At 43.9% G+C, this 16444-nt stretch overlaps 2 protein-coding genes across 2 annotated transcripts in view; one reads left to right on the top strand and one right to left on the bottom strand.

Annotated features, from left to right (window-relative positions):
* Nucleotides 1–16444, bottom strand: part of LOC122616662 (homeobox protein aristaless) — a 30401-nt gene that overhangs the window by 6303 nt on the left and 7654 nt on the right. Inside the window, exons 2-6 of the mRNA XM_043792201.1 lie at nt 13061–13184; nt 7818–7909; nt 7640–7741; nt 1885–1986; nt 1204–1781 (exon numbers count right to left, since the gene is read on the bottom strand). Coding sequence (XP_043648136.1) covers nt 1204–1781; nt 1885–1986; nt 7640–7741; nt 7818–7909; nt 13061–13157 — 971 coding nt within the window. The 5' untranslated portion in view covers nt 13158–13184. The remainder of the gene's footprint in view (nt 1–1203; nt 1782–1884; nt 1987–7639; nt 7742–7817; nt 7910–13060; nt 13185–16444) is intronic.
* LOC122616682 (U-actitoxin-Avd3k) lies at nt 15945–16400 on the top strand. Its single transcript, XM_043792225.1, has 2 exons — nt 15945–16049; nt 16108–16400. Exons 1-2 carry the CDS (start codon nt 15983–15985, stop codon nt 16377–16379), a joined length of 339 nt encoding a protein of 112 aa, XP_043648160.1. The 5' UTR covers nt 15945–15982; the 3' UTR covers nt 16380–16400.

Here is a 16444-nt window from a genome sequence, read left to right as displayed (position 1 = left end):
TGGCAAGTGTCGCATTTTGTCATCAAGCTGCGACAAAAACAACTGGCAGGAAAAAATAAAGGAAAAGTGGAAACAAACTGCTTTTCAACCCTCCTGGCAAAGCAAAGCATTCACAAAAATCCGACAAAACGAGAAAATGCGACAAAATGTCACCCCCAAGTGGGCGATGCCTAAGTAGCCATCTCGCTCTCTCTCTCTTCTCTCCTTTGTCTCTGTCTAATCCCCTCTGGTTTTCTTTTGGCGACGATGACTAAATTAGCAATTGATTAAGGGGGTGGGCGAGTGGGTGGGTGGTTTTGGCGAGCCAGCCAGACAATGACCGCAATGAGAGCTGTAATGACATTAGATGCTTGGCCGGGTGGACAATGCGATTCTTGACTCCCGATCCCTTGTTTTTCGCGACTCTACACGACGTGCACTGAGAGAAAAGTCTTACAAATGGCATCCCATTAAGTGCGGAGAATATACTTAAAATGAAATATTATACAACATAAAATCAACTGAAAATGCCAAGCAATTTATCAAGCAACATCTTCAAGTAGCATAACTTTTGGTGTTGTCTCGCAACGAGTTTTCGCCCAGTGTATGTATGCCATCGACTCCTGTGGCGCTTATCTCTTTATTCTCGACTTTCTGTCTTTTTCCCGTTGGACTTTCCCGACTCACGGGTTATTGAACAGGCGTGCGCAGCGGAAGGCGTTCTACTTAATGTTTTGGATGGAAAACGTTTAAATTCCATTGGCGCACTTCCGGTCAGCGGATGTCGTGTGCGCCAGCGGAAACATTAAGAGAGCAGTCTCCTCCTCCGAAAATGCCCACCCCATTACATCCACGACCCCCCGCCATTGATGACGGTCATCATCGATATGGCGGACACGTGCAATCCCGAGGGCGCCCAGTGTCTAATCATCGGCGGAACTACCGCCATTGTCTCAGCCATATGTGGGATATGCTGGATGGATATCCTTTTATCCTGATGATATCCTTCAGCAGAGGGATAAGGGGGCACACCAGAAGATAAATGACTTGGAGTGCTTAGTGCTGCGAATTGATTCTCGCCGGAAGTTTTGATTCGTTTTTATTGGCTGCAATTGTGCAATTAGGCGATTCTTAGATCTCAATTCTAAATGGGATTGCTCAGTACGCGGATTTTCTATTCGGATTTAAATCAGTGGAAACTAAACATTTAGTAAATGGACTCACCTATCGCTGGCGCTGCCGCCACCTCCGAAGTTGCCGAAGATGTGGCTGCCAAAAGCGGCCGCCGCAGCCGCCGAGGAGTGTGGCATCTGGGGGGCGTGTGGGGTGGTGGGCGTGGGCGTGGACGAGGCCGAGTTGTTGGAGGAGGCCGCCATGCGGGAGCCCGTGGTCAGGGACATGGGTCCGCCCACCTCGATGGGGGAGTCGGTGTTCCGTGAGTTGGAGGGGCTGCTCGGCCCCTGGCCACCGCCTCCCACTAGGGGCGTGTGCTCCCGCTCCCTGTGCATGCCCGAGGGCGAGGGGGAGCCGGCACTGATGGAGCCCAGCGACTGGGAGGCGGAGTGCGGCGTGGCGGTCAGCTGGTTGGAGGACAACGGGCGCTCGTTGTCGCTGGAGTCCAAGTGCAGGCCGCCGCCTGGGCTGCGCGAATGGGAGTGCGAGTGGGAGTGGGAGTGGGTGTGCTGCTGCTCCAGCTGCCCGTTGGCCAGCGGACTGTGTGAGCGCTGACGCGGCGGCAAGTCATCCATGTCGTCGTCTATTTCGCCCGTAATGTCTGGCGAGGATTCACGCGAGTCGTGCAGCTGCAGGAACAGAGAAGTGTTAATTTAAAAAAATATTTTCTCTACACCCCTTTTACATTTTAAGGTGTGTGTACATAGCCCTGTTTTAATTCAATTTACTTACCTTATCCAGGGAGCTGCTGCTCTCTCCATTTTCCCGCTTGCGCTGCTCGTCCTTGAGCCGCTCCGCCTTGCGCCACTTGGCCCTGCGGTTCTGGAACCAGACCTGCGGGGTTGGGGGGGAAAATGGAAAACTCGAATGAAATTGAGAAAGTTGCGCAGCAAATTGCCATGATATGGCCACATGTCTATTATTATTTATGCCACGGGGCGAGTTTGGGGCTCCGTGTTGACTGGCGTGCCAGCCAATGGAAAATTGAAAAACTTTCCCCGCATACAGATGCAATTTTCCACCTCAGAAACTTTAACAATTTGTTGTGGCCACCCTTACTTCCACTCTCCTCCCCAAAAATGAAAATGTTTCCGCTTCCCTTTGTCTCTGCGGCCAATCTAAGACGTAAACAAACAAAATCTGATTTTCAATTTTCCCCAGAAAGACAAAACAAATTTGGCCCGTAATCAGCGCCTAAATTGGGCGGTGGCTGGTGGTGATAACGGGTGGGGTTTTTCCCGGTGGGCGGGGCACATCACACACACACACACACACACACATGCTCTAATGAGGCTCAATCAAGACAATGCCTTGGCATCCTTAGACACATCCTTTGGATTGCTTGCTTATGCGCGCGTGCTTCCTTTTTGTACCCCCCAATTTTCCCTTTTCCTCGCAAATTTTCCTTACTTCCCGTTCGTTTCGTTTGCTTTTAGTTCCGGTTTGCGTTGATTCCCCAGCTTAGAGCGCCCTCTAATGGGATTTCCTACTGCTCGGGCGCCATCTTGAATGGAAATCACTCTCTATCTGCTGTGTGTGTGTGTGTATGTGTGGGTGTGTGTGTGCAAGTAAGTTTCCTAATCAAAATTCAAATTAGACATTGTGCAAAAGTTGGCATTTTGGCTCCATTGTTGTAATCATAACGCAGATAAAACAATTTCAGCATACTCTGCCCTCCAGGCGCACACACCCCATCCTCTTCAGCTTTTCTCTCTGCCGGCCGCCATGTTTCCCCAGACTTCCCCAGTGTGCTCCGCTTCCTGCTCCTGCTCCTGCTCCCGTTCCCGTATTTTTCCTGGGCAAACAATAAATTGCGCACAATCCAACCCCCAAAAGGGAGGACTCCACCGCCTTCCATCCCATCCCATCCCGCCCAGAAAAAAGCGAGCACCCACAACCCTCCACGGCGAGGTCGGAACTTTGGCAGTTTTCCTCGTTTTTTGGTGGTGACGCCCACCAGTTACTTAATACAATATTTATGCCATAAGCACATTACCAATAAAATATGGCTGCACCAACTTTTTTCTCTCTGTATGTGTGCCCTGTGGGGGTAGGTGGCGCGAAAGAGATAGCTAGATGCGGTGCGAAAGAGAGCAAAGCTAACGATAAAAGCGGCTTCTCCTCTTCTGACTGCTCCTGTTATTATGGCAAAAATTGAATAATGAATAACAATTGTGTGCGTCTGTCTCCCTCCTACTGGCAGTTGCCATCTCACTCCCTCGCAATCATAATTTCATGCACAATTTTCTTTTGTTTTATTACACACAAATTTAACGTGTTTCTTGTTTATTCAATTCGCTTGGCTTAGTTTCTTGATTGCTTGCTTGGAATTACTTGGCAAAGTGGATGGGTCACAGGACCTGTTCAAATATATAGGAAATAGAATTTTCAAATTGTATTGTCCTTAAAATTGGCCAAAAGAAAGGCAATCAGGAATGCGAAATATATCAAATTGAAGTGGAAAAACAGAGCATACTTTTAGGGAGCAGCTAGATTGTTTATCATGTAGACTTCGGGTAAGTAAGTAATACAAAGTGGTAGATGTTTTAAGTATGGCTGGGCATAACCTGTAAACAATTATTAATTTTTTATTCAGGGACACTCCAATTTCCATCTACTACCTATGTATATATTTTCCTGTGAATAAATCGCCCCACTGCACATGTCTCCTCGTATTAATCATCTCAAGAACCCCTCGACCCACTTCAAGTAATTTATTTACCCAAGCAAACGCCCAAAGCGTCACAAATTTCGCATAATTTTTGAGGAACAATAAACAAAACAATTATTCCTGTACTGGGCAAACACAATTTTTGCGGTTGCAAGATACAGAAAACCGATTTGCCATGAAAACGAAAACAAATAAGCGAGCAAGCGGGTAGCGTAAACAATACAAAGTTGTTGCAACAGCGAATTACACACAGAAAACAACACACACCAGCAGCTAAAGGAAACAATGGAAAAACACCCAGGAGTCGGGGAAAATGCGGGGAAAAAAGGGACGCGGATGCAGGAGGTCGTCTGTGGGGTAATTACGGACAAGTGCGCACCATTAGCTTCCGCAAACAGTTTGTCCCGATCCCGGAACACTCGATGCAAACAACACCCAGGGAACAGCGACTGAGCACCAGAAACCAAGGACCAAGGACCAGAAACCAAAGACCAAGGACCTCGATGACGCAGCTCAAGTGGAATGAATGAACAGATGTGTTAATATCAAACGCATTTTGCTGCCGGCTAAACTGAACCCTTTGCAACAATAATTGGGCTACCGCAGCAGCCAACACCATGCCACACCATGCCGCACCACCCCTTTCCACGAGTGCCAGCAATCCCGGAATCCTTGGTTCCTTCCCCTGAAAACCGCCCATATCCTGAGGCCAGCATAAGGCAGACTCGATTCGATTCGACGGCCATCCACTTGGATCAGCATTAAAGGATTACTCGAGCAAATGCAATTATTTGACAGGCAGCGCAGTACACTTGGATAAATAGTGAATAGTTCTGAACTAAATGTGAAAAATTGATGAGCCAAAGATAGAAATTTTAGTAAGTGCGGACTCTATATATAAAGCTAGTTAGCTATCTAGTATCTAACCATCCAAACTTCCTAAAACAAAGATTAATATTTGTGAAATTCTATATTAAGGTTTCCCTGGGAGAAGGCATCTTCTTTCAGTGCACTTTCCTTACAACCCCTACTCTCCCTCCACTCCTCATCATCTTTTGTGGTTTTTTCTATCGGACAGTTTCTCACATCGCCACTTGGGAGCTCTGCGATTATAATAAATTATCAATTATTGGCATTATATGCGGTGGCGCCGCCCTTCTGCGCTGCTTCGAGTGGGTGGTGCCACATTTCCGATTGGGTGGCTGCATGGTGAATTGTCATGCTGCAGCACATTAATTCTAATCGAATTAGTTATGTATGAGGTGCGTAGTTGGAAATGTGAGAGCCGGTAATCGCACTGGGTTAACGACTTCATTATTTATCGCCTCCGACTGGAAATTGATAACTAATGTTTTGGGGGCAGCGCCGTGGGCTTATGGCAGATATTATTATTAATGTATGTGCCGTGCCCCAAGGAATTTGATTGGAAGTAGATAGCCGATGGGGATTAATCACTGCTTTAAGTTAAAGAGTGCCACCTGCTGCATAATAGGTAATAAATAGTACATATTCGATGAAGTTTTCATCAAGTAAGCCACTTACACATCATTGTTTAATGCTATGCAAATCTTTTCAGCGGCATTTTCCACCCTCGTACTCCTCTATCATTCCATTCAAAAATCAAATTTCCCACTCATTTATCAATCAATATCAGTTATTAGAAGGCTCTACTGCATTAGCTCGACTTCAAAGTGCTTTGTCCTTGTCAGGTGGCTCTGCTGGCTGAATATATACTGGTACTGGTATATCCCTGATCCAGCTGGGTCCTGGTATCCCATGGCCATAAGCTCGCTGGGATATACACGTACATTAAGTAAATGATTTTTGCATTGAACTCGACAGGAAGGAAAAAGGGCAGAGAGACATGGACTTTATCCCGGGCATCAAAAATTGACAGACGAAAAAATCCCGTGGAAAACGTATCAGGTTACAGGCAAGTGAGCGGCTAAACCGGAGTCAGGGATGCTGGGGCATCAAGCGAAGTACACATAATAAATTTTATTATAAAATTTATTTCCGCCACGCCGTTGTGCGGGGCACAACAAAAAAAAACCGAGGGAAAGAGCAGCAAAAAATGTGTCAAAATGCGAATGCGGTTGGAAAATGTGCTCGTTGCACTGCACACCCTCATCAAAACATTTGGCATTCATTCCATTATCGAAATCCCAGACTAAGCTGTCTGTCCAGTTCGAAATTGTTTTTTCCGTTTTTTTCCACAATTTTCACCGCAATTTCGTTTAAGATCTCCGGACGCTGCAAACTCGGACCACAAAAGTTGGTAACAAACTGGCAGGTTCTTCTGTGTGAGGAGAGTGGGTTTCAAACCTTATTAACTTGTAATTTTGTTAGGCTGACAAGTACACGTGTTTGCGACAAGTGTCCCATTGTACATTACATTGTATATTTACAAATATCAAATTGCGGGTATTTTTTTATGCGACAAATTGAATTGAAAGTATCTGGTTACGCCTGGGAAAAACAAAAAAGCTCGGGCTAATTGTGCCGGAAATAGAAAAATGGAAAAATGGAGAGGATGCCGTAACGCCACCAAAGTGTTTTAATAGCCACCAAAGTGTGCGTGGGTTTTTCCGCGACAAACGTGTCTAGTTAGTGTGGCATCCTCATTAAGTTGCTGCTTCGCTTGCAGTTTCCATTTCCATGTGCATAATTTGCTTTCGGCCTCAGAAACGACGTGCTCGAGTGGCCAGAGATTCGCCATTCCACCCACCCAAGATCTCCGGACTTTTGTTTCCACTTTTGTTTTTTTTTTTCACTTCCCCCCAAAGTAGATCCGCTAATTGTCATTTTAATCTGACAAATGCAGCTGCAATCCCATGCAAATTGCCCGCGCACTTACCTCTTTCGTGAAAACTCATGTGCCACAGCGAAGCAATCTGACTTTCCTGACTTAATTTCGCATTTGAAATTCAAACTCGAGTGGCAGATAGTGATTCTAATTTTGGCTACAATTGCCAGAAATTAATCATGAATAATGTAAAAAGGTTAGAATCATTCCGGGCAGCGGAAAAGGTTGGATTAAGGTGGAAATAATTGTGCTCAAGTGCCACTGCTGACACTGATTTGATCTTCTATGTGTTGTAGACAAGCAAGAGTATAGAAACGATCTTTTTATACATTATACTTAAATTATAATTATATGGTTTATAAAGTTTTTTTTAACTGGCTGTGCTGCAAATTTCAATCATAATTTTTTGTACTTGGAGTCAAAGAAAGCGCCCCTCCAACTTTAAAATGAAAAAATCAATTTGATTTGGCTGACGAATGAGGGCTTTCCAAGCAGCGGAGGAAAGCGATTTGCTTTCCACTTTTCTTCACTTTATTTTCGCATTTTCGCATATTCTCTTTTTTTATATTTTCCCTGTTAACGCTTAAGAACTTTGCATATTTTGCCGCTTCGCCTGTTTCTGGCTTTCGGGGTATAGGAAATATTTTTTAAGACAGTTATTGCATTAGGCTGGCTACATGCCACCCCAGAACCCCCGAACCCGAACCCGAACCCGTTGGTAATCCCGGAATCTGTGGGCCCGTTTCAGCCTGCATATGCATTATTAATCTGGCCGGAGAATGGGAAGTTCCAGATGGAAAGGGATATAGAAGACCCAGTGCTTTGATCAGGCAGCGTGACCGTTCTAGGGTCATATACTTTCATATACTTATGAAATTTGATATGAATTCGCCAACTTCTTGAACTCCGCATTTAATATGCTCCACTCCTCGCGCAAACTCTTCGTATTTTCCATAATTTGGCCGAAAGAGGTCAGCAAATTTGGTGGAAAAGAGGTATACTTTTCTTACCTGAACCCGTGCCTCGGTCAGGTTGATTTTCATGGCCAGATCCTCGCGAGTAAACACATCCGGATAGTGGGTCTGGGCAAAGGCCGTCTCCAGCTCCTCCAACTGGTGCGAAATTAAGAATTTAAGTACATTTTCTTCTCTTCGTTTTTCTGTGTTTTGTTTGGTTCACCCGACTTACCTGTTGCAGTGTGAAGGTGGTGCGATTTCGCCGCTGCTTCCGCCGGACAAAAGTCTCATCGTGTATGGCAGGATGATACGAGTAGCTGGTATCTGGGGAATAGCAGATTGCAGAAGGCAAGGGGTATTAGCCACGTTAGGTGTTGCATTAGCCCGCTTAATTCAACTAGTTGCAGCCAGGTGTAGCAGCATGAGTGCCACTAAGCTGGGATTTGTCTTCGCCAGCGTCGCCATGCACTAAGTAGTTTACTTGCATTTTATACGGATGTTTGAAAAAAACATAAACAAGATTTGTGGAGAAAATGAAGAAACTTAAAAGGCGCAGATTATAATTAATCAAATAATATTTATGGGGTTATTATTAATTGATTTAAATATATTTATTTGGTTGTTTCGTTATCTTTCCAACTTTATTTTATAGTAGTTTTTTCGAACCCTTAAGCTATTTAAAGTTATTATTTATGTTATTATTTTTGCTCAATATCTTCAGTGGAGCCGAAGTTTTCTCTAAATTTTAAATGACCCAACTATAACTGCCTTGGAATTCATTCATGCCAAAAGTTTTTCTCCGCTGCTGTGCCCTTGCTGGAAAAGCACACCTCCCCGTTGAATTTTCCTTGTCCACTTGGCTTTTGCTGAAAGCCAGCTGTTGCCAAAAATTGCAGGCTAATTGAATTTTCTAGCAGCAGCGCCATTTTGTATGCTACGAAATATTTTATAACTGCCTTTTGAGCCAGAAAGAGAGACACAGAGGAAAAGGAAAGGCGTTGACAGCCCCACTTGACCTCCGGCCCCCAAAATGCCCGCTTTTCCCACCCCCTTCCCCCGGAAAATGGAAAACCAAAGTCGAAAGTCGAAAGGCGGAAACTTTGTCGGACCTTTTTTGCTTTTGCTACGGACTTTCGGTTCGTTCGTGTTGTAAAATTAATTTTCAATTTGATTTTAAATAAATAATTAGCTGGCAAATTGCAAAATTTAATTTTAATTTTGCTTCTTGCCAAAGCCGAGCATTGCTGTCCGTCTCTTTCACTCTGGCCGCCTCCGTCTCTTTCTTTGTCTCTCTTTTCTGTGTGTTAACTTTTTTGGGGGCTCTAATCCGATTAGCTGAAATGTTGTTACTTTGGCTGGCATTCATTTTCGCCAGGCCGAAGGTCGTCCCACAACCGCCCCCCTTTTTCCTCAATTCCCCAGAGACTTTGTGTAATGCGCACTAATGTTGTTTGCCAGGTCGGCCTCTATCTCTATTTCTCGGCAAGTGTCGCTATGCCTGCCATCGATTAATATTTAATTATGAAAATAATTACAAAATGTTTCGGCTTCTTTTGCCATCAGGCACTCAGGTAAGCCCCAGGATATGCTCTATATATATGTATATATCCTGCTAATGAAGCACGTATTTCGGGCCTAAATCAAGCAATCAAAGAGGTAGGCAAAAGCCATGGATTGCGACGCAGGCTAATCGAATAGTCGATGAGTTGAGCTCCGGCACTCAGCATAATTTTTTGAGGGAACTGGGAAAAGTTAGGATACAGTATTTATTGAATTTACTACCAAAATTTCAGCAATTAAATACTTATTTTTTATGATCTTGAGTCTGTCACTTATTTTGTTCCCTTTACCTTCTGTATAATTACGACTGCGACCTTTCCCATTCCGGTGCCATCAGCAGTTCATTCGGCTGCAGTGCAATTTTCTTGCTAATCAAATTCCTTGCAGCCAATAATTGCCTAAAATGCAAATGGAAATGCCCCAGGTTGGCCGGCAAATGCTTCGGGCCACAAAAAGAAGACCAGGACATGTTCCACTGACGTTCAAGCGGCTGGCAATTAGCACAATTAGGTTTCGAGTGCAAATCCCAGAGCGCAGAGCAAAAGCTGCCCAAAAACCGGGCAATAAGAATTTCATGCTGAAAGCTTTGCCCAAAAACCCGAGCCAATGGAGGCTATCCACCACCACCAGCACCACAACCACCCCATTTAGTCCATATTTCCCATTTCCCAGCTCAAACATCAAACGTCATGCAGCAGCAACAGCAGCAGCAGCACCGGCAGCAACAACAAGTCAACTAACCGCACTTGTCAGGAAGACAGGATTAACAAATCCTTGTTGCCAAATTGATTCAAAAAGTACGCAAAGGGGCGCAGACAAGCCAGTCAGTCAGCCAGCCAACCATCTATATCTCTATATCCCTCTCTGGCAGCCAAGCAACCCGTCTCATTGTGCACTGAGAGAAATGTGGGAACCTTCGAACGGCACTTCAAAATGCCTCAGTTTTTAAGAAGTCATAAAATCGATTATATCGATGTAAGTCGATATGAAAAGCTTAAATATGCTTTGTTATTACTATAGCTTAAAAACAGGCTTTTTCTTTTACAATGGCAAGTCGCTTCATTAACACTTGGTACCGATTTCTTTGAGTGCACTGAAGCTGCTCTGCGTCTGCTCGTTAGCTGCGCCGGTAATGGGAGATAATTCAATTTTTAAACATTTGGCATAACAAGCGAAACCATCATTAAGGGATTTTCGGTCTGGGAGCAGTCAAGAGTCCTTGCAATCAGCTCGACCCCGCCCACCCTCCTAGCCGCCCGGCTCCGCCCACACACAGGAATCCGTATCCGCATCCGTAAGATACATGTCTGCAACTTTGTCTGTCGACTCTAGTTTCGGTATCTACACGGGCCCAAAATCAATTCTCATTCGATTTCAGTTTCGCTTACTTAATCTGAGAGCCAGGAATTAGCATTCATTATAGTTTTCCTGCGTTGGCCTAGTTTCAAAGACTCAAGGATTCCCGCAGCATAAGCTCGAATTCCCTTGGAAAGTGTCACCGTTTCGATTTCAGTGCTTGAAAGTCACGGCACGCGTTGGCAAAAATTTTAAATTAGTTTAGCAATTGAGAAGCATTCTCGGTGTCAGCTCTTCTTGGGGTGGCTTCTTCTCGAGGGGAGTGAAGTGGATTGGAGAGGAGTGTCACGTCAAGGAATCACGAATTGGAATCTCGAAAAACAGCGAGCAAATTGAATTAGCTATGCAAATGTGCTGTGGAATTCTTATTTGGATTTGTGAGCCATATTTACTGGTTATCCTAAGTGGATTCGCTACGGGAATTTGCACTGCAATGTGATTTTTCATTGAACTTTGTCGAAAAGTCTGAGTTTTATTTGATATTGGGAGCTAATATAAAGATCATCTATAGTTTCTTTAAAGCTATATAAATAACATAATTAGCTCTATCATTCCCGAATCTCCTATGTGTAAGACTGACTCTATGAGAAATTGAAGTAAGGCCTCCAATTATCCCTTCGGCAAATTGAATTAGGCTGTCGCAAATCAAAAGCGACAGTCCCTGCGAGGTCCTCGGCTCCTTTGGGGACCCTAAATGGAGCATAAGTTATCGCCCCGCCGTCTGTCCAACCGTACGTCATATTGAATCAGTCAGCAGCAAATAGAATTTGCACCTGATTAGGATTACGGGCCAGGGCGAACGTGCCAAGATGTTACGTAATGCGTTCGTAAGTCGCCATCTAATCCCATTACATCCGCACACATTCCTTAAGAGAGATGAATACCAGCGGAGCTGCGAAAGGCCGCCCACCAAATGCACTGCAAAATTGCGGTGGGTCTTATTTTTTGGGTACACCACTTTTACAGCGAGGTTTGCGGTTGTTAGACGGCGGTGCCTTTTATGGCTAGTGGGTGGGAAAAAATCAATAAACTATTCCGTCGGCGGATGGCGCTTTGATTTATGATTTTCGATAAATGCCTCAGCACTCAGCCTCAATCTGTCGAAATCTGTCGAAATCTGTGGAAATCTGTCGCCGCATTCCGATTGCGAGTGTCGTAGGGAAAATTTGCATGCCAAAGCATTAACGCTTTGCCATTCGATAATTGCATGAAATGAAATCTGAAATCCAAAATTCCCCACACTCTATACCCCCTCATATCTCCCCCCCATATCCCTTTCCCCCCGGCGCCCTTTGCGCTACCCAATTCCAATTCCAATTCGAATGGATCGCTTCACTTTTCGACACGTTCACGTTTGCTTGACTTTGCCTTTGGTTTGGCCACTCCTTTGCTCCGAAAATCCCCCCCTTCTGCACTGCATGCGAATATCGATTGAGTTGCTCATGCTTTTTTTTATTCAATTATAGTTATATGGCAGTGGAGGGACGAGGGACTCTGCCTCTGGTACTCTGATACTCCGGTTCTGGATTCTGGATGCTGGTTCCTCGACTCTGGAGTGCCAGGCAAAGTTTATTTGGCTCGGATTGGTCGGTGGGGAATGGAACTGGGACCTGGGACAGGGATTGGGAGAGGAAGTGGGACTGGGATTGGAACATGAACAGGGACTGGGAGTGCGGAATCATTCTGGGTGACGAGTGGTGGGCAATAGGAAATCCAATTGCCCCGCTGTGGGTTTTCCTTGCACCCAATTCATCGAAATGGCGTTTAATGGAATTTTTCTGCAGCTCTGTCAGCGCAAGAGATTTTTCGACTTTTTGGCAGCTATTTTAGAAGCTGAAGTAGGTTATATTTGAGTTCTTTTTTTGTATGCATAATATGCACTAGATATTGCTTCAAGAAACTAAATATTATATTATTATATATTATAGCTTCCTCATCATTATCTGTTCGTTTCCGAATTTCAATATCTTCTCATTCCCATTTCGCATAGCACTTACCCTTCGACCGAGTGGCAAACTTTTCGAGCCAAACAGCAAACTCTCGACATGTGCGACCATGAAATCTGATATGCCACAATGGGAGTGGGAATGGGAATGGGAATATGGAGTACTACCCTGCCCCGTGTGCAACGTGCTGCTAATAGAATAATTCGTTAATGTAACTACTCGATCCAGAGATATGTCGACAGACAATAATCCATTGAATCCATCCAAAATAAAAGAACAGAGGCGGCGGCGATTATCTTTGGCTTTTTATCTAAATTTAATTCGATGCGTACGAGAAGATTGCACATTTGGCAGTTGGAAATCCATCTGTTCCAGCAGCTGATGTTTCGATGCGTAAATTACTTAATAGAAATAGGGTGGCTTCAAGTGCGTTTAAGTGCGAATATAACTCAAAATACATAGCTCATTTTTAAAGCAACTTGAAATAGTTTATAAATGAATTAAAATGTGCTATTTCTATAAGTTTTTTACGCAAATTTGTTTGTAAAAACCAAATTCAATTAGGGGAACACACCTCTTATATACCTTATACCTTATATACTTATATACTCACATGGATGGGTGGCGGCGAAGGGGTAGTCGGGGGTGGGCAGGCGGGGGGGGTGCGGGCCGCGGGGGTGCGGGGGGGGGGGGCACTGGTAGCAAAACATTCCTCTGCCCGCGGCTGCAGGACCGAGCTGAAATCGAAATCGAAATCAAAATCAAAAACAATGTCAATATAGTGACGTAGGAATCAGAATCGAAATTGAGAAAAAGAATCTTTAAATTGCATGTAATTTTGATAAATTCACTTGCCAATCACGTCATGACAACGACGATCATATTTATGATAAACACGATGATGATGATGATGCTTATGATGATGATGAACGAGAAACTTGTAATTTAAGTGCACAATTGAATTGAAGACATGCGGGTATTGGCATTCCTCCTGTTGGCTTTTTGTGGGGCGACTTTGCGTCGCCTTTAATGTTGTCATATGCACCTCAAACTCAATTCGATTCAATTAAAGGCAATTACAGACTTCTGACAAATCATCCACAATCGATTTCATCTGCTTTTGCATCTCTCTGCTAGTTCTCGATGCTCGATTCCGATGCTCGATTGCCGCTGCATTGTGTGTCGTCTGCATACAATTAAATTGTCCTCAAACGAATCAATTGATTTAAATTAATTGCATTTGCCGCAAAAGACTCGCCATATAACTATGGCCGCAACTGTAACTGCTCTAGCTGATGAACTCACTTCAGTTATGAGTCGATGTTTTGCGTTTGCGTTTGCGTTCCACTGGCGCCTTGCCCAATGCAGTTTGCAGCTTAATTAGTCGAGGAATTTCTCCCTACATTCATTATTCACAGGGAGGGAGAGTTGAATGTATCTTTCGGATACCAAACGGGTAGCAAACGAAGTCACAGTGTCAAGCTAGAGATGGCCAGATAGCCAAGATCAGCGAAAGGCGCTGAGAAAGTGCACTCTTCATTTGCCTCAATGAAATTGATATTGGTGGGAAAATGGTATGGCCCCTTTTCTTGAATTTGAAATTTATAATAAAACAACTTAGTTTTCAAGGGAAATGTTACACATTGCTTTATAAATAAATTATAGCCCATTTGCTATACACACTTTATGCCACATTTCTTTATGCATACACGTAGCCAGGTCAATTTCCTGTGTTGTTGCAACGTTGCAACGATGATGCAGCTTTCCTCCTTTTTTGGCACATCACATTTTCCGTTGCATTTCAATTGCAATTAAAATTAATTGTAACTTCTATATGACACATTATCCACACACACAAGGCCCATCAACCGAAACAGTTGCACCATCCGGATTGCAGGTGCGTCCTTCGCCTTGCTGTGTGCGCCGCCGACATTTTAATTTATTTGAGTAAATTTGTTAAAAAAATTGTATGAATTTTATTTATGGTGCTCGCCACACGACTGTTGGCACAAGCACCACCCACCGCACCACCAACAGCACCACCCAACGCCCACCGCCCAGTGCACCACAAGTGTTAGCATATCATGTTACAGACTATTTCCGCCAAATTTACACACGCAAAATAATTTAACGTGCTCAGCGGCAGCGCGTGTCCTGCCTACGCTTGTGTCCTGGGTGCACTGAGAAAAACTAGTGAGCTTATGTTCCAACTTCGAATTTACAAATTAAAAAGGAGTAATAAACGCATATCTAAGTATGGAAAGCTCTTAAGCGTACAGCATTCACAATTTTGTTTCTTTTTGAAAAGCAACAAATGCTTAGCTATATTCATTTTGATTTGACTGAGTTTCCAAGTAGATGTAGGTCGTAATTTCTCTAAGTGTGCCTGTACAGCCTCCTGTTTCCTGGTCGCAGATGTGTCCGCGTTCCCAAAAGTCAAGCCCCGACAAGTGGCGCCAATAAATTTCCATTTAGTGCGGCAACGAGTGGGGCACGCCCCCTCACCTTTCCCCTTTTCCCCTTGTGCGCCGCCCTCCTTTTCAGCCACGCCCCCTCCACGCACCTTCCACTCGCCGGGGGAAGGCATTCCATTAGAATTGTGAGAATTTGTAATTTTGCATAATTGTTATATTTGGAGTCCGTCGGCCGCAAAACTCATTTGCCAAATGGAAAATTGCCATTTCGTGTCTAATGTTGCACATGCGGCCTGCCTGTTGGCAACTGGCAACTGAATGCTGGTAGCTGGTTGCTGGTAGCTGGTTGCTGGATACTGGATGGTTTGGGCCAGGTCCATAGGAACTGGTTGCAAAGTTTTAGTGGCATCGCCAACAGAGGGATTTGCACGGTGTTGGGGCTTTTGGGGCCTGGCAGGCCGTTACTGGTGTTGTTAGTGAATTAATTTCCAGTGAATAATTTATGCCGAATTATTTTGGACGTATTAAATAGGCACAGCAGAGGGGCTTTTGCGGTACCCAGTAGTGGAGCACAGCAGAGCAGAGTAGAGTTTAGTGGAGTGGAGTAGAGTAGAGTACCCGGCTAATACTAATTCTCCCATGTGCACGAAAGCTCGCACTTACATACAAGTGGATGTTGGACCTTGGGGCGTTACATTTAAATCAAATCAAAATGCTATTTCTGAAATTGATTTTTGAAATTTTAATGTGTCGGATCGTGTGCCGGAGATTATGAAACCAAATCCAAACCCATTGCAAAGTGGTACGGTGATATGGGTCTAATTAGTTGGCACAACTACGAGACATAAATTGGACAGGGCTTTTACTTTAGCATAATGCGGTACATTTTGGTAGTAAAACTGAGGATAACAGTCACTTGGTTTCCTAAACTATAATACTAGAAATATTATAAACTCACTTCAGAACTTTATGAAGTAATAAATGTGCGCCTGAACTTTTTAACAGCCCATAAAAAACTAATAAAAGGAATGACGTTCTTCGCACTTAAGAAATTTGTGCCAATTTTCAGTCGCTTTGTGACAGCAGAGAAAAAAGGTTTAAATTACAGAAAATATCTTATAATGCAATATTTTGTCATATTTTTTGCCATATTCTCTTTGGTTGCACTTGTTCACGGCCGAAATGATCGTAAGTAGTTATACCACTGATCAATGTTATTAATTCCTGGTAAATTTCTTTGAAACAGCAAAGTGCAAGAAGGATCCTTTTGCAGTCGGAAAATGTCAGCAGATTATTACAGGCTATACATTTACCCCGGAAAAAAACAGGTGTTCGAGTTATTCCGCTGAAGGCTGTCGAGTTACTGGTAACTTTTTTAAGACACGACAGCAATGCGAGAAAAAATGTGGAGACGATTTTTCGCAGAATTATTTTCCCTTGCAAAATTACGGAGACATCGACGAGTTTCAAAGTAACCTGATGTATTTACATTTACTAAGGGAATTTTCTGAAGAATAAATTTCAATGAAATATATTGAATATATATTGGAAAAAGGCTTTTTGAAGGGTCTAAAACCATATAA

This window comes from Drosophila teissieri, chromosome 2L (genome assembly GCF_016746235.2).
Source record: "Drosophila teissieri strain GT53w chromosome 2L, Prin_Dtei_1.1, whole genome shotgun sequence".
Taxonomy (NCBI): Eukaryota; Metazoa; Arthropoda; class Insecta; order Diptera; family Drosophilidae; genus Drosophila; species Drosophila teissieri.
This window is presented reverse-complemented; position numbering and strand designations above follow the sequence as displayed.

What these genes read in the sequence shown, in the direction of transcription:
- LOC122616682 (XM_043792225.1), top strand. Translation starts at nt 15,983, where the DNA reads ATGCAATATTTTGTCATATTTTTTGCCATATTCTCTTTGGTTGCACTT. An exon ending in TGTTCACGGCCGAAATGATC is followed by an intron (nt 16,050 to 16,107) that starts GTAAGTAGTTAT and finishes TCTTTGAAACAG; the next exon opens with CAAAGTGCAAGAAGGATCCT.